The sequence below is a fragment of the Hemitrygon akajei genome, chromosome 20, assembly GCF_048418815.1.
Source record: "Hemitrygon akajei chromosome 20, sHemAka1.3, whole genome shotgun sequence".
Lineage (NCBI taxonomy): Eukaryota > Metazoa > Chordata > Chondrichthyes > Myliobatiformes > Dasyatidae > Hemitrygon > Hemitrygon akajei.
The window spans coordinates 68,231,076-68,249,565 of NC_133143.1; the positions used below are offsets into that span (position 1 = coordinate 68,231,076).

Genomic DNA, 18,490 nt, shown 5'->3' on the forward strand with positions numbered 1-18,490 from the left:
TGCTAAAGGTATAGTTAATATGTAACTGTAGTCAAATAGTTTGGAAATTCTTCCAAATGCATTTAATTTACAACAACTACAACTTGTATTTAGAGAACACATTTTAATGTAGCTAGAGGCTTTGAAATTATATCAAATATTGAACCATTTTTCATAAATGTTATTTATTATAAACTATATTAGGAGTAAAGTTGTGAAATTATGTACTTTAAAGAGGCCTACCTTTTAGTCACTCTTAAGGCTAAACCTTTGCGATGATGCAGCTGAATCACATCTTAGTCCAATTTAATGCATTACAGGTTACCCCTGCTATCTGAAGGTAGAGCGTTCCTATGAAACCTCTCGTAAGCCGAAATGGCATAAAGTGAAGAAGCGATTACCATTAATTTATATGGGAAAAATTTTTGAGCGTTCCCAGACCCAAAAAATAACCTACCAAATCATACCAAATAACACATAAAACCTAAAATAACACTAACATATAGTAAAAGCAGGAATGATATGATAAATACACAGCCTATACAAAGTAGAAATAATGTATGTACAGTGTAGTTTCACTTACCAGAATCAGGAAGACAGCCAGCACACTGGAAGGTTTATGCATTTTTCTATCATACAGTTCTTTGTAAGCACTCAAACCATCTTGCAAACCTGCCCTAAACCTACGTGCCCTTTCAAAGTTTAAGTCATACTTTTCTGCAATCATTACAGCACTGTCAATCTCCCGCAGTTCAAAGCTATGGCAGCTTGATGCCGAGATGCTGAGTGTAGTTCCCAGGTAAGGAGCTAGGTGCTACCACTCTCGCTGCTCAGGGTGTGCGCTGCCTCTGTAACGGCTCACTGCAAAACAAAGCTGAATGCTATTTTCCCTTTTCGCCTTTTCTCGTAAAAGTGAAAATCCTCTTCGGATTTCTTCTGGTAGCGAAAACTGGTACTAATGTAGGTCTTTCGTAAAAGCGAAGTGGCGTAAAGCGGGGAATACCTGTACTGCATTCTATTACATGACCTGACATGAGACATCCTTCATATTGTGTCGACAGCTCTTACAACCAGCATTTCTAACGACGAGCATATGCATGCATTTTAAAATTTCCAATTAAGGGAATAATTATGCAACCAGGGAAGATATCTCACAACAGTGTGCATTGGTTTTTATTCAACAATACATAAACTATTGCTCCCTGTAGATTAGCAAGTTAAAATTAATTAAATGTTCGTTCTTATACTTTCTGGATCGTGAATGTGCTTCCATGGTAACTGAATTGGAACAATAGATTTATAGCTATATAAATATGCTTCTAAATTTACATTTATAAAACATTATCTGGATTTTAGTGAGGATTTCTCTCTGGTTAGTCACTTTAAGCCATTTACTACTGGTAGGATCTACAAACGTGTAAGTTTGGACATCAGGAAAATGATAGGATGAATAGTTTCCTCAAATGAACTGAAACCCATTTACTAGCTCAGTAGAAGTAAACTCATAGCATTACTCAGTGAAAAATAGGAAGTACTCTTGGAATCTTCCATCTGGGTAGCCTCCGGCCTGATGGAATGATATCGATTTCTCTAACTTTTGGTAATTTCTCTCCCTTCCTCCCGTTCTCTTTCCATTTCCCAGTCTGGTTCCGCTCTCAATCCTTTTCTTCTCCTCATCTGCTCATCAGTTCCCTTTGGTTCCACTTTTCCTTCCCTTTCTCCCATTGTTCACTCTTCTCTCCTACCACATTCCTTCTTCTTCTGCCCGTTAGCTCTTCCACCTATCAACCCCCCCCCCCCCCCAGCTTCTAACTTCATTCCTCTCCCCCACCCACCCACCTTCCCCCTCGCCTGGCTTCACCAATCACCCCCCCCAGCTTCTCACTTCATCCCTCTCACCCACCTTCCCCCTCGCTTGGCTTCACCAATCACCCCCCCAGCTTCTCACTTCATCCCTCTCACCCACCTTCCCCCTCACTTGGCTTCACCAATCACCCCCCACCCCCAGCTTCTCAGTTCATCCCTCTCACCCACCCACCCACCTTCCCCCTCACCTGGCTTCACCAATCACCCCCCCAGCTTCTAACTTCATTCCTCTCCCCCACCCACCCACCTTCCCCCTCGCCTGGCTTCACCAATCACCCCCCACCCCCAGCTTCTAACTTCATCCCTCTCACCCACCTTCCTCCTCGCCTGGCTTCACCAATCACCCCCCCAGCTTCTAACTTCATCCCTCTCACCCACCTTCCCCCTCGCCTGGCTTCACCAATCACCCCCCCAGCTTCTAACTTCATTCCTCTCCCCCACCCACCCACCTTCCCCCTCGCTTGGCTTCACCAATCACCCCCCCAGCTTCTCACTTCATTCCTCTCACCCACCCACCTTCCCCCTCGCCTGGCTTCACCAATCACCCCCCCAGCTTCTAACTTCATTCCTCTCCCCCACCCACCCACCTTCCCCCTCGCCTGGCTTCACCAATCACCCCCCCAGCTTCTCACTTCATTCCTCTTACCCACCCACCCACCTTCCCCCTCGCTTGGCTTCACTAATCACCCCCCCAGCTTCTCACTTCATCCCTCTCACCCACCCACCCACCTTCCCCCTCGCCTGGCTTCACCAATCACCCCCCCCAGCTTCTCACTTCACCCCTCTCACCCACCCACCTTCCCCCTCGCCTGGCTTCACCAATCACCCCCCCCCCAGCTTCTCACTTCACCCCTCTCACCCACCCACCCACCTTCCCCCTCGCTTGGCTTCATCAATCACCCCCCCAGCTTCTCACTTCACCCCTCTCACCCACCCACCTTCCCCCTTGCCTGGCTTCACCAATCACCCCCCCCCAGCTTCTAACTTCACCCCTCTCACCCACCCACCCACCTTCCCCCTCGCCTGGCTTCACCAATCACCCCCCCCAGCTTCTCACTTCATTCCTCTCACCCACCCACCCACCTTCCCCCTCGCCTGGCTTCACCAATCACCCCCCCCAGCTTCTCACTTCATCCCTCTCACCCACCCACCTTCCCCCTCGCCTGGCTTCACCAATCACCCCCCACCCCCAGCTTCTCACTTCATCCCTCTCACCCACCCACCTTCCCCCTCGCCTGGCTTCACCAATCACCCCCCCAGCTTCTCACTTCATCCCTCTCACCCACCCACCCACCTTCCCCCTCGCCTGGCTTCACCAATCACCCCCCCAGCTTCTCACTTCATTCCTCTCACCCACCCACCCACCTTCCCCCTCGCCTGGCTTCACCAATCACCCCCCCAACTTCTCACTTCACCCCTCTCACCCACCCACCTTCCCCCTCGCCTGGCTTCACCAATCACCCCCCCAACTTCTCACTTCACCCCTCTCACCCACCCACCTTCCCCCTCGCCTGGCTTCACCAATCACCCCCCCAACTTCTCACTTCACCCCTCTCACCCACCCACCTTCCCCCTCGCCTGGCTTCACCAATCACCCCCCCAACTTCTCACTTCATCCCTCTCACCCACCCACCCACCTTCCCCCTCGCCTGGCTTCACCAATCACCCCCCCCAGCTTCTCACTTCATCCCTCTCACCCACCCACCCACCTTCCCCCTCGCCTGGCTTCACCAATCACCCCCCACCCCCAGCTTCTCACTTCATCCCTCTCACCCCTCTCACCCACCTTCCCCCTCGCCTGGCTTCACCAATCACCCCCCCCCCCCCAGCTTCTCACATCATCCCTCTCACCCACCCACCTTCCCCCTTGCCTGGCTTCACCAATCACCCCCCACCCCCCCCGCAACTTCTCACTTCATCCCTCTCACCCACCCACCTTCCCCCTCGCCTGGCTTCACCAATCACCTTCTAGCTTGTATACCTTCCCCTCCCTCCACCTCATTCTGGCTTCTTCCCCCTGTCTTTCCAATCCTGATGAAGGGTCGGCTGGTGGCACAGTGAAATCAGTGCCGAGCTTGAGAACGGAGGTTCCCAAGTTCGATCCAGTGACAGACCGCTCCCGAGCGCACTGCGTCTCCATCCGTGCCGGGTTGATGTCGAGCTCGCAACTTGTCCTCATAAAAGAAAAAAACACTGCCACCTCCAGTTTAAATACCCACACAGAATATTGTGGAGGATCAAATACCCAAACCCAAAGCTGAGGGTCTTGGCCTGAAATTTTGACTGTTTATTCCTCTCTATAACTGCTGTCTGACATGCTGATTTCCTACGGAATTTTGTGTGTTGATTTGCAAACATGTTTTTTCTTCAATTTACAGTCATCAAAACACATTAACAATCAATTTCCTCTCTTGCTTAAGGCACCTTGCAGCTGCTAGATCCACCTCTGGTGCTTCACCATAGAGGCACCTAGGAAAAGGCACTAACTCTATAGTACTGCCTTGTTACTAATTCCTGTCCTTCCTGCTTTTCTTTCAATAGTCCATGCAAATCTTGTGATTTCTTCCTTTCCTTTTCCCAGCATCAATCTAAAAGCTGCTTAGTTGGGCGATTTTCTTCATCCCCTTGTTGGTTTGCCCAATATGTTAGTGCAAGCTGTGTTCTCATTTCCAGTGGTGTCTCTCCCAACTCACCTGCATTGCCAGCACTGATATTGTCCTTCTTGCCCCAATGATGAACCTTAATGCTTGACTTTGAATTATATCCAACTTCCTGAGTGATGCTGATCCATATTCCGTAACCCTTAGTCCAGTGTTGATCTTATTAATCCAATATATATATTGCTTTCAAGGATTTCCGATCAGCTCCCCATTCCTTTCCTTCGAAACACTTCAGAACATTTAGCACTTTTTTACTTTTAGTTATTATTTCCTTACTATGTGTTGACATGCGACTCCCAAATTCCTAAAAAAAATTAAAGGTATCCAGACTTTCTAATTCTAAAGTTAATTCTAAAGTCTAATTCTAAAACTAAAGTTTTAGTTTGATCCTTTATCTAGTGAAAATCATTATTTTGGATTTCTCTGCTGAAAATCTGATTCCCCATTTTACTACCCAGTCTTCCACCTTAACCATTGCCTCTTAAAGTTTCTGTATTATAAATTCCGCATTCTTTCCCCTTGTCCACAGCACCCCACAGTCCACAAATAATATACTTGAATCTGAAGTAAATAACAATTATTATCGCAGATGCTTCAAAAATGGTAATAGTAGATGAGGGGTAGGATTAGTAGTGCCTGATTTGAATATTAAAAAGCAGGTGAGGATGCATAATGACTTTTCAGTGTGTACGAGTGAAACAACAGCTGGACTATTAGCTTTGCAATGGATGGAGGAAGTGAAACCAAAAAGAGTTGTAATATTGTCTGATTCAAGCTCAAGTCTAAGAGATTTACATTCAGAGGCAAGATCTGACATTGTGTGTGAGATAATACAAGCCTTATTTAATCGTAAAAATGATGGGACTCGGTCTGTGTTTTATGTGGATTCCAGCATGTGTTGCTATTAGAGGGAAAGAGCAAGCGGATAAATTAGCAAAGGCAACTAGAAGAGCAGAAGTGGACAATCAAATAAATTACAGTAAAGGAGAAATGAAAAATATTATTAAAAGTGAAAACAAAACACTATGCAGAAAACAATGGGATGAAGAGAGAACAGGAAGTCATCTTTATAACATCCGGAAAGAAGTGGCTTGGTTGAGGAATAGAGGATAGAGCAGGAGGGAGGAGGTGATAATATTGAGATTGAGGTTTGGACACACAGGGTTAAATAGTACATGATGAAACACAATAATGGGAGGTGTGAGAGTAGGGTAGGGTAACATAATTGGGAGAAATACACATCATTTACAACCACCGACATTGAGTTAGGGTTTGTGGTCTGACGAGATGATGTTATTTGTGTTTAGATTTTCGAGTTCAATAAAATGTGTTATAGGTTTCATTAAGCAAAAAACAACTCACATTGCTTTATTTGTGAAAACCTACATGAATATTGTAATCAACAAGAAACGGTTGAACATGTACTGATGAAGTATCCAAGATATAATCATGAGAGGGGATGACTGATTTTAAAGTTATTATGGAATAAAATGCAATTTAATATTAACAGTATTTTGCAGAAAGGATCACAGGATTATTGTTTTAAATGTATAGTACAGTTCTTAAGAATACAAGTCATTTTTATATAGAATTTAATAAAAACTTAAATATATAGGATTTAGATATCCTGACCTACATTTTAGTTCAGAAGGTTTGCCAAGCACCATAAAACATCAGAAGAAGATGGATTTGAAATTGTTATAATTGGATTTCAAGAATGAAAACTGCAGTTTCAAAGCAAGAAGAAAAAACAAGCCTGAAATGTAATTGATGCCTGTTACTTCTCACAACAAAGAAAGTTCAAAGTAAATTTATTATCAAAGTACATCTATGTCACCATATATGATACAACCCTGAGATACACTTTTTTGTGAGCATACTCAATAAATCCATAATAGAATCAGTGAAAGACATCTTGCACTATTCCATATACAATCACTTATGTCTTTACTTCTTGCAGCAGTTGATAAAATTGCATCTTTCCAAGAACGTACAGGTGCCATCGTAGAGATAATCCTCACATCAGTCATTACCGTTTGGTTTGATGCAACATCTCACAATACAGTATACAAAAACTACAGCCCAGCAGAAAAGCCCACTGTCTGCAGTCCATCACTACCGGACTTGTGTGTGTCCGGAACAAAGAAGTGAGCAAGAAAAATCATTGAAGACACTACCCACTCTGTAAACTGTCTTTTCCGAAAGCTTTTTTCTGAAAAGTGCTGTAGGGCTATTAAAACAAAAACTTCACACCATTTTAAAAGTTTCTTCCTCAGGCAGTTAATCTGATCAACTGTTCTAGTCAGTCTCCCCCATCACTACACTGTATTTTAAACACTTTAAACCACTTCTTATAATGCTGTTTACATTGTAATTATTGTGTATTTAATATTTCAGCAATATTTGATTAATCTTGTATACAGATTATGGGTTATGGGTTATATGTACAAATATGTGAATTGTATAGGTCATCACACTACCACATCATATGTACGCGCCTTGCTTAAAATAAACCCAAAGTGAGACCCTCATTTCAGACTCCCATGTCCTCCTTTGAATTAGTTTAATCTTTTGAAATTATAAAACGTAACTATAAATACATGCTGGTACTTATGCACATTTGATTCCATATCCATACTTTAACATCTAGCTTTAACTTTTCTATAAATCTTTATTTTTTTATAATTGCTTAATGTTGTTTTTTGTTGCACGTCTCATCCCGACCAACACACCGCAGCAAATTCAGAACACATGTAAATGTACATGGTGAATGAAGTTGATTCCTTGTCCTTGACCTTGTGGCTGCCAGATCTGATGCTATTTATAATTGTGACTGGATTTCAAACGTACGGGAAGAGGTGCTCAGCAAGATTCCTCACTGCGCAGTTTCAAAGCAAGTAGAAAAACAAGCCCGAATCCTTATTGTTGTCAGTCACCTCTCACAAAAAAAAAACAGCTCAAACTTGTGTAACCAGTTAAAGTCACAATTTTATTCAAGTAACCATCTTGGATATATACCAATGTCAACATGACTATGAATAGTAACTAATGAGTGTTGGTATTGTTAGTTAAATAATAACTGTTAACTAGAACATCAACAGCTATATTTCATTAGGAGTTTGAGGAGATTTGGTATGTCACCAAAGAATTACAAATGTCTACCGATGTACTCTGGACAGCCTCACCGTCTGGTTTGGGGGGGTGGGGGGGTTGTACTGCACAGGATCGGAAAAAGCTGCAGAAAGTTGTAAACTCAGCCAGCTCCATCATGGGCACTAGCTTCCCCAGCATCAAAGACGTCTTTAAAAGGTGATGTCTTAAACAGGCAGCATCCATCATTAAGGACCCCCCCCCCCCCATCACCAGAACATGCCCTCTTCCCATTGCTACTATCAGGGAAGAGGTACAGAAGCCTCCTGAAGACACACATTCAACATTTCAAAACCATCTAATGGCATCCAATGCCATTAGGCTTTACAATTCAACTGCCAGGACTTAAGAACTTTTTTTAAAGCTATTATTAATGCTTTTTGAGTTAGTGATTTAGATGCATATCATATTATTACTGAGTTAAGTATTGTATGTAATGAGTTTTTGCTACAACAAGTGTATGGGACATTGGAAAAAAATGTTGAATTTCCCCATGGGGATGAATAAAGTATCTATCTATCTATCTATCTATCTATCTATCTATCTTCCCCTCTGCCATCAGCGTTCTGAAAGGACAATGAATCCATAAACACTACTTCACAATTTCTTTCTCTCTTTTTTGCACTACTTCTTTAAATTAATTATATATATTCCTTATTGAAAAATATTGTACATTCTGTGTCTTGCAAAGTACTGCTGCTGCAATGAAATAAATTTCACGACATATGCCAGTGACAATAAACCTGATTCTGACTCTTTGTGACCCACTAGTGGTGATATCATTTAATATTCATTGGATCCAGTAGATGGAGTCTCAGCTTAAAGCTCAACATTAGCTGAAAGAACTCTCATGCTTCACACCGAATCCCAGCCTCGATTATCGGCACAGGGTCATTCATGTTACTGGCTGAGCCAAGATTACTGTTACAATGTATATTTAAATGTACCATAAGGTGTTTATTCTTTATTTATTTTATTTATTTAGAGATACCATGCAGAACAGGCCCCTCTGGCCCAACAAGCCACAAAGCCAAGCAACCCACCAATTTAATCGTAGCCTAATCGCAGGACGATTTACCATGACCCACTAACCGGTACATCTTTGGACTGCGGGAGGAAACAGGAGCACCCAGAGGAAACCCACACAGTCTCAGAGAGAACTTACAAACTCCTTACAGACAGCGTTCAAATTAAACTCCAAACTGTTTAGAGTCGCGCTAACCGCTATGGGGCAATATGTTAGTACAGTATGATATCTATAAATTCAGAATATCACTGACGTGAGTCATGAAACTTGTTGTTTTGCGGCAGCAGTACAGTGCAATACATAAAAATTAGTATGTGACAATAGGAATATATTTAAATAATTAATGCAAAAAGAGAGCTAATGTTCAGGGGTCTGTGGACCATTCAAATTTTGATGATGGAAAGGAGGAGGCTGTTTCTGAAACATTGAGTGTGGATCCTCTGGCTCCTGTATCTCCTCCCTCATGGTAGTAATATGAAGAGGCATGTCTTGGATGGTGAGAGTCCTTCATGATAGATGGCACGTTCTTACATGTTGAAGATGTCCTCAGTGGTGGGGAGCTTATTGGCCTTGATGGAGCTGGCTGAGTCCATAGCCCTCTGCATTTTCTCTGATGGAGCTTCCATACCAGGCTGTGATGCAACCCGTCAGAATGATCTCCATTGTACATCTAGAAAGTTGCTACAGTCTCTGATGACATAATAAATCTCCTCAAACTCCTAATTAAATATAGCTACCTGGAGTCCCTCCTTTGTAATTGAATCAATATGCTGGATGCAGGATAGATCTTCAGAAATATTGACACGCAGAAATGTCTAATGCTCACTTTCGCCGCTGACCTCTCAATGAGGAATGGCATTTGCTCTTCTGACTTCCCCTTCTGAAGCCCAAAATCAATTCCTCGATCTTACTGATGTTGAGTGTGAGGTTGTTGCTGCAAAATCACTCATCCAGCTGATCTATCTCACTCCTGTACGTCTTTTTGTCACCGTCTGACACCACTGTATGGCTAGGCACAGGCTAAAGGTTATATAAATTCACAGATGACCCCACAGTTATTGGCTAAATCTCAAATGATGATGAGGAGGTGTACAGGAGTGAGATAGATTGGCTGGTTGAGTGGTGTCACAAAACAACTTCAAATTGACATTCAGCAAGAGGAAAGAATTGATTGTCCACTTGGGAAAGAGAAGTCAGGAGAATGCATACTGAGTGACCAGAATCAGAATTAGGTTGAATATCACTGGCATATGTTGTGAAATTTATGCAGCAGCGGTACATTGCAATACACAGGAATAAAAACTGTGAATTACAGTAAAAAGTGTGTACACACACACACACACACACACACACACACACACACACACACACACACACACACACACACACACACACACACACACACACACACACACACACACACACACACACACACACACACACACACGTGCAAAAAGAAAAAAAATATTGAAGGTAGTGTCCAAGGCTTCAATGTCCATTCAGAAATCTGATGACAGAGGGGAAGAAGCTGTTCCTGAATCGCTGAGTGTGTGCCTTCAGGCTCCTGTACCTCCTCCCTGATGGTAGCAATGAGAAATCGGCATGTTCTGGGTGTTGGGGTCATTAGTGATGGATGCCAGGCCATACCCTCTTTCCAGTGCCATCAGGAATGGAATGGATGAGCAGCTTTAAGTTCCTGGATGTCAACATCTCAAATGATCTCTCTTGGGTCCAACATCTTGATGCAATCCCAAAAAAAGGCACACAAGTGACTATACTTCATTCGGCGTTTGAGGAGATTTGGAATGTCACTCCATACTGTTCATACAGCGGTGAGCATTAAGGCTGGTATGGAGGCTTCAATGAACAAGAGGTTGCAGAGCAGGTAGACTCAGCCAGCTCCATCATGGGCACAAACCCTTCCCACCCTCGAGGACAACTTAAAGAGGCAGTGCCTCAAGAAGGCAGCATCCATTACTGAGGGCTCTCACCACCCGGGACATGCCCTCGTCTCGTTATTGCCATCAGGGGGAGGTGCAGAAGCATGAAGACCCACACTCAATGTTCTCAGAACAGCTTCCTCCCCTCCACCATCAGATTTGTGAACAGCCCATGTACCCGTGAATACTACAGAATCTTTTATTTGCACTATTTATTTTTTGAATTCATAATCATTTTTATGTCTTTGTTCTGAACTTCTTTCACAAAACAACAAATTTCATGTCACATGTCAGTGGCAATAACGTGATTCTGATTAAATATACAGAAAATCAATTAGAAAGTCTCTTTCTAGCAGAATTAAAACTCATAAATGTAAATATTTATGTTTGGACAAGCATTTGGTAATTTTATTGACAGCCTACTGGAATGCATTTAATTGCATATTTTTACTATGTGGCCATAATGTGGTTTATCTCCAAGGTGATTATATGTTTAACAGTTACAATTTAAATGTTTTAAATTAAAATTTTGATTATACTGTATTTACTCAGTGACAGCATATGAAATTTTGATCTGTTAACATTCTCCACGTTTTAACTTTAAAATTATATTTATATCTTCCAGCGTTCAGTAAATTGCAACGACTTCTGCGTGGCAGTCACGAGAGAAAAGGCACGATGATGATGTAACATTAAAACCACTCCGTATATTTGCCAAATCCAGCAAAAACAGATTGCTACTAATCAACTTGGACTGCCAATACGGAGTGTGTTTGCATAACACGAAAGGCGTGTGATTTGCACTTTGTGTAGATTTTTAGGGTAAGCACAGCTGAAAACCAGTCAACTGTGTTGAGAAGCCACTAATTTTATCATGGGGGAATTAGTAGAATTTCAGATCCCGCAGAGTTGTCACAAAGGACAATTTAATGTCGTTATACTGTTATTATGATCTGCACTAACAGATGATTTCTCTCTCTCAATATGCATATGACACTTTTTTAAAAATTACTTACAAGTGATTTGGGTTTTAGGTTAATAGATTCTGCTATGTAAATAGCATAATCCTCTCTATTATTTCTGTACTGGGCACCATTGATTCTGGAAGTACAGTATTAAAAGTACAGTATTGTAGCGGTGTGCTACGCGCAGCGCTGAAATTACGACACGGAGTCGGTAAACTGCAACCACGGAATAAGTTTATTTCACAAACACAGTCTTGCTTAAAAGCCTGTCTCCCCCCACTCGAAACTTGGAGAGGCACGTAACTGAAACTCCCTGAGGCTATGTATCTTTGTCTCTGGCTCTGGCTAATTGTCAGCCGGTTCGAGTGTGCTAGTAATTGGGTCGCCACATAACCCCCCCCCCAGAACCGGCGGTACACCCCCCAATGTCCACAGTCTGGGCCGGGCCCTGTTTGGGAGGTCGGCCTCTGCGCCGCGGTGCCGGAAACTCGACCGGTTGCGCCAAGTCCACGTGGGCCGGTTTGAGTCGGTCCACCGTGAAAACCTCCTCTCTCCCCCCAACGTCCAGCACGAACGTGGACCCGTTGTTCCTGAGCACCGTAAATGGCCCCTCGTAGGGCCGTTGCAGCGGTGGCCGATGCCCGCCCCGGCGTACAAACACAAACTTACAGTTCTGCAGATCTTTGGGTACGCAGGTCGGGTGCTGCCCATGCTGCGAAGTGGGCATGGGGGCCAGGTGGCCGAGCCTCTCGCGTAGTCTGCCCAGGACCGCTGTGGGTTCTTCCTCTCGCCCCCTTGGGGCTGGTATGAACTCCCCAGGAACGACCAGGGGCGCGCCGTACACCAACTCGGCCGACGAAGCGTGCAGATCGTCTTTGGGCGCCGTGCGGACGCCGAGCAGGACCCAGGGAAGCTCGTCCGCCCAGTTAGCTCCTCGCAGGCGGGCCATGAGAGCCGACTTCAGGTGGCGGTGGAAACGCTCCACCAGTCCGTTCGACTGTGGGTGGTAGGCAGTGGTGTGGTGCAGCTGAGTCCCCAACAGGTTGGCCATCGCTGACCAGAGGCTGGAGGTGAACTGGGCGCCTCTGTCGGAGGTAATGTGGGCCGGGACACCAAAGCGGGACACCCAGGTGGCGATCAGCGCCCGGGCGCAAGATTCGGAGGTGGTGTCGGTGAGCGGGACCGCCTCTGGCCATCTTGTGAACCTGTCCACGATAGTGAGGAGGTGCCGCGCCCCGCGCGACACTGGCAGGGGGCCCACAATATCCACATGAATGTGGTCGAAACGCCGGTTGGTGGGGTGGAATTGCTGCGGCGGAGTTTTGGTGTGCCACTGCACCTTGGCCGTCTGGCAGTGCAGGCACGTTCTGGCCCAGTCACGGACCTGCTTGCGGAGTCCGTGCCAAACGAACCTGCTGGAGACCATCCGGACGGTAGTGCGGATGGAGGGGTGGGCCAAGTTATGAATGGAGTCGAACACGCGTCGTCGCCAAGGTGCCGGGACGACGGGACGGGGCTGGCCGGTGGCGACGTCACAGAGTAGGGTCCTCTCACCTGGGCCTACGGGGAGGTCCTGGAGCTGCAAACCGGAGACTGCGGTCCGGTAACTCGGGATCTCCTCATCTGCCAGCTGTGCCTCTGCCAGCGCCTCAAAGTCTACCCCTTGGGAAAGGGCGTGAATGTTAGGACGAGAGAGCGCATCCGCCACGACATTGTCCTTACCCGAGACGTGCCGGACATCCGTCGTGTATTCAGAGATGTAGGACAGATGGCGCTGCTGGCGGGACGACCAGGGATCGGACACCTTTGTGAATGTAAAGGTAAGCGGTTTGTGGTCCGTGAACGCGGTGAAGGGCCTACCTTCTAAGAAGTACCTGAAATGCCGGATTGCCAGGTATAGCGCCAACAGCTCCCGGTCGAAAGCACTGTATTTGAGCTCGGGTGGCCGCAGGTGTTTGCTGAAAAACGCCAGGGGTTGCCAACGGCCCGCGATGAGCTGCTCCAGTACCCCACCGACTGCCGTGTTAGAGGTGTCCACCGTGAGGGCGGTAGGGACGTCCATTCTGGGGTGCACTAGCATCGTGGCATTCGCCAAGACATCCTTCGTTTGAATGAAAGCGGCGGCGGACACCTCGTCCCAGGTAATGTCCTTGCCCGGACCGGACAGCAAGGCGAACAGGGGGCGCATGATCCGGGCAGCTGAAGGGAGGAAGCGGTGGTAGAAATTGACCATACCTACGAATTCCTGCAGGCCTTTGACCGTGGTGGGTCGGGGGAAATGACGGACCGCATCCACCTTAGCGGGCAGAGGGGTTGCCCCGTCTTTAGTAATCCTGTGGCCCAGGAAGTCAATGGTGTCGAGCCCGAACTGGCATTTGGCCAGGTTGATCGTTAGACCGTATTCACTCAGCCGGGCAAAGAGCTGTCGGAGGTGGGACAGATGCTCCTGACGACTGCTGCTGGCTATGAGGATGTCGTCCAAATAGATGAATGCGAAGTCCAGGTCGCGTCCCACCGCGTCCATCAACCGCTGGAACGTCTGTGCGGCATTCTTCAGGCCGAACGGCATGCGGAGGAACTCGAAAAGGCCGAACGGGGTGATGAGAGCCGTTTTGGGGATGTGTCTGGATGCATCGGGATTTGATGGTATCCGCGGATTAGGTCTACCTTGGAGAAGATCTGCGCGCCGTGCAGGTTGGCTGCAAAGTCCTGAATGTGCGGCACAGGGTAGCGGTCCGGTGTTGTAGCCTCGTTCAGCCTGCGGAGTCGCCGCACGGTCTCCAGCCCCCTGTCGCCTTGGGCACCATGTGCAGGGGGGAGGCCCACGGGCTGTCGGACCGCCGAATTATCCCCAATTCCTCCATCCGCGTAAACTCCTCCTTCGCCAGTCGGAGCTTGTCCGGGGGAAGCCGCCGAGCGCGGGCATGGAGGGGTGGTCCCTGGGTCGGGATGTGGTGCTGTACGCCATGTCTGGGCATGGCTGCCGTGAACTGTGGTGCCAGAACCGATGGGAAATCCGCCAGGACCCTGGTGAAGTCGTTGCCGGACAGCGTGATGGAGCCGAGGTGAGGGGCTGGCAACTGGGCTGCACCCAGGGGGAATGTCTGAAAGGTCTCGGCGTGAACCAGTCTCTTCCTGGGCAGGTCGACCAGTAGGCTGTGAGCCCGCAAGAAATCCGCACCCAGAAGCGGTTGGGCTACGGCGGCCAGTGTGAAGTCCCACGTAAACTTGCTGGAGTCGAGCCGTAGCTGCACCGGACGGGTGCCATAAGTCCTTATTGTGCTGCCGTTCGCGGCCCGTAGGGGGGGACCCGGCGCCCTGCTGCGGGTGTCGTAACTCGACGGAGGTAAGACGCTGATCTCGGCACCGGTGTCGACCAAAAACCGGCGTCCCGACTGTTTGTCCCAGACATACAGGAGGCTATCCCGAAGGCCAGCCGTCGTAGCCATCAGCGACGGCTGGCCCTGGCGTTTCCCGTGGAATTGGCAGGGCGGGCGACAGCGGCGGGCATCTGCGCCCCACCGCTGGTGGTAGAAACACCAGTGTTCGTTGGGCTCCACAACCCGGCCTCTGGGTTTAGCGGGTTCTGCGGCCGGGCCTGGACTGGTTTGCTGCTGGGATGGCCTGGTGATCTGTGCGATGGACATCCCACTCACCTTCTTGGCGTTCCACAGCGCGTCCGCCCGGGCTGCCACCTTCCGGGGGTCGCTGAAATCCGCGTCGGACAGCAGCAGGCGTATGTCCTCGGGCAGCTGCTCCAGGAATGCCTGCTCAAACATGAGGCAGGGCGTGTGTCCGTCGGCCAGAGACAACATCTCATTCATCAAAGCCGATGGAGGCCTGTCTCCCAAGCCATCCAGGTGCAGTAAGCGGGCAGCTCGCTTGCGGCGGGAGAGCCCGAAAGTCCTTATGAGCAGGGCTTTGAATTCCGTGTACTTGCCGTCTGCCGGGGGAGACTGTACGAACTCTGCGACCTGGGCCGCTGTGTCCTGGTCGAGGGAGCTCACCACGTAGTAGTAACGGGTGTCCTCTGAGGTTATTTGCCGAACATGGAATTGGGCTTCTGCTTGCTGAAACCATAGGTGAGGTTGTAGCGTCCAGAAGCTTGGCAGCTTCAAGGAAACCGCGTTAACAAACGCAGCGTCTGCCATCTCCGGTCCAAAAAAACGGTTGGACCGTCGGGGTCACCAATGTAGCGGTGTGCTACGCGCAGCGCTGAAATTACGACACGGAGTCGGTAAACTGCAACCACGGAATAAGTTTATTTCACAAACACAGTCTTGCTTAAAAGCCTGTCTCCCCCCACTCGAAACTTGGAGAGGCACGTAACTGAAACTCCCTGAGGCTATGTATCTTTGTCTCTGGCTCTGGCTAATTGTCAGCCGGTTCGAGTGTGCTAGTAATTGGGTCGCCACAGTATTACCGTATACAATGTCTTTTCTGTTCCTTGACTTAATTAATTAAAAAAACACAGGTTAGGACATCAAAAACATTTTATTAATTTCACCTCACACAAAGTGCTGGTGGAACTCAGTAAGGCAGGCAGCATCTATGGAAAAGAGTACAGTCGACATTTCAGGCTGAGACCCTTCAGCAGGTTAACAGCCCAAAACATCGACTGTACTCTTTCCCCTAGTTGTTGCCTGACCTGTTGAGTTCCTACAGCATTTTGTGTGTGGTGCTTCAATTTCTCTTGTTTGTTATTAATGTTAAGCTTGTTTATGGAAGTGACTTAAATTCAATGTAAAATTTATTATCGGTGCTTATGAGTCACCATATACAGCCCTGAGATTCATTTTTTAGAGGGTATACCCAATAAATTCACGTTAGAATAATAACCATAACGGAATCAATGAACCACTTGGCCATTCAACCAGTGAGCGAAAGCCGACATCTGTGCATATACAAAAAGAAAGAGATATGAAGACTGCCCTGGCTGCCCGCTAATATGATGAACTGCTAAGCAAGGCTTTGGGCCTACTCCAGACAGTTCTGAGGTTCAGAATGCTGTTGTTATTCGCTTCAATTGTTTGCAGGATTTCTCTTTCTGTCTTTTGTGCATCGAGTGTTGGTATTTTATAATTTTTTTCTTTAATTGGGTTCTTTCAGGTTTCTTCCTTTGTGGCAACTGTGAACAAACAATCTCAAGGTTGTGTAATTTATATATTCTTTGATAATAAATGAATTTTGAATCTTGAAATAAATAAGCAATAAATATTGAGAACATGAGATGAAGAGTCCTTGAAAGTGAGTCTGTAGGCGTGGGAACAGTTCAATGGTGGGGTGAGTGAAGTTATCCCCTCTGATTCAAGAGTATGATGGTTGAGGAGTAGTGATTGTCCCTGAGCCTGGTGGTGTGGATCCTGAGGCCTCTGTAGAACATACAGAGCTCTACAAAGCTGGAGAGTTGTAGACTCAGCCAGCTCTATCATAGGCACCAGCCTTCCCAGCATCCAGCATATCTTCAAGGGGTAGCATGCATGATGAACGACCCTCACCTCCCAGGTCAGTCCCTCTTCTCATTACTACCATCAAGGAGAAGATACAGGAGCATGTGGACACACGTGACATTCCAGGAACAGCTTCTTTCCTTCAGCCATCAGATTTCTGAACGGACAATGAGCCCAGGAATGCTAACACGCTATTTTCTCTCTCAATTTGCACTACTTATTTATTTTTTTATATATATTTCTCTTTGTAATTTATAGTACATTTTTCATATTGCACTGTACCGCTGCCGCAAAACAACAAATTTCACAGCTTATGTCAGTGATAATAAACCTGATTTGGATTCTGATTCCGATGGAGCTCGGCAGGGATCATTTACAGATTGTAGACGAGGTAAACCTGAAGGTCATTTATAGATCAAGCAGTTAATATCGAGAAACAGTTAACACTAATATAATTTAAATAGTTTCTGACTTCTTGATTCTAAGATATTTCAGATGGCTGGTGTAATTCCGACCAAAGAGATTCTGCAGATCTTGAGCAACGCACACAAAATGCTGGAGGAACTCAGCAGGACAGGGACATCTGTGAAGGGGAATGAACAGCCGATGCTTTAGGCCGAGATCCTTCATCAGAAAACTACCACACTATTTGCTCTCTTTTTGTACTAAATATTCTTAAGTTTATATTTCAAAATTGCACTGTTTTTTTGCAAGTCCATGGAAGAATCTGGATATTCAGTCTCTGTGTAGTTTTTCAGAAATTCTGTTGGATTTCTGTATTTTCCTATAAATGCCTGCTAGAAAATGAATCTCAGGGTAGCGTATGGTGAAATACTTTGTTGATAAATTTACTTACAATTTTGAACTTTTCTCTGAAGTGAACTGTTTCAGCAATGTGACATTATCACTCACTCATCATGAAGGACTTCTTGCAGAATCCAGGTGACCTGGTAGTATGGCGGTGATTCGCTGTTCCCGATGTTCCATTCTCTCCCACGACGCTTCAGTCAGTGGCACTGGCTTAAGATCGGCCCATTCACAGGGCCGTGAAGCCTCAGAATCCCCATGGCATGCTCGCCTTCTAGACTGCGTCCTTGGAATGTCAAAAAGTGGCTGGTTGTGAGCCCCTGGGAGTGGTTCAGGTCCCACCATCGCAAGAATCCTAAGTGTAGCACCAGGTCAGGGCCTCCAGCAGAACCCATCCACCCAGAAAAGGCAAAAGAGAGACATGGACGACGAAGGAGTCGCAATTTAGCTCCATCGCCTCCCACATTCCAAAGACCAAAAGACCCTAAAAAAATAGGAGCAGAATTTGGTCTATCAAGTCTGCTCCACCATTTAGCCATGGCTGATCCATCTCCCCCTCAGCCCCAATCTCCTGCCTTCTCCTTGTATTCCTTCATGCCCTGAATAATCTAGAATCTAGCACCCTCTGCCTTAAATATACCCAATG

General features: G+C 46.6%; 1 protein-coding gene across 1 annotated transcript in view; it reads left to right on the forward strand.

Annotated features, from left to right (window-relative positions):
- thrb (thyroid hormone receptor beta) overlaps positions 1 to 11,747 on the forward strand; it is a 236,974-nt gene extending 225,227 nt beyond the window's left edge. Inside the window, exon 9 of the mRNA XM_073024555.1 lies at positions 11,248 to 11,747. Coding sequence (XP_072880656.1) covers positions 11,248 to 11,312 — 65 coding nt within the window. The 3' untranslated portion in view covers positions 11,313 to 11,747. The remainder of the gene's footprint in view (positions 1 to 11,247) is intronic.
- The last annotated feature ends 6,743 nt before the right edge of the window (positions 11,748 to 18,490 follow it).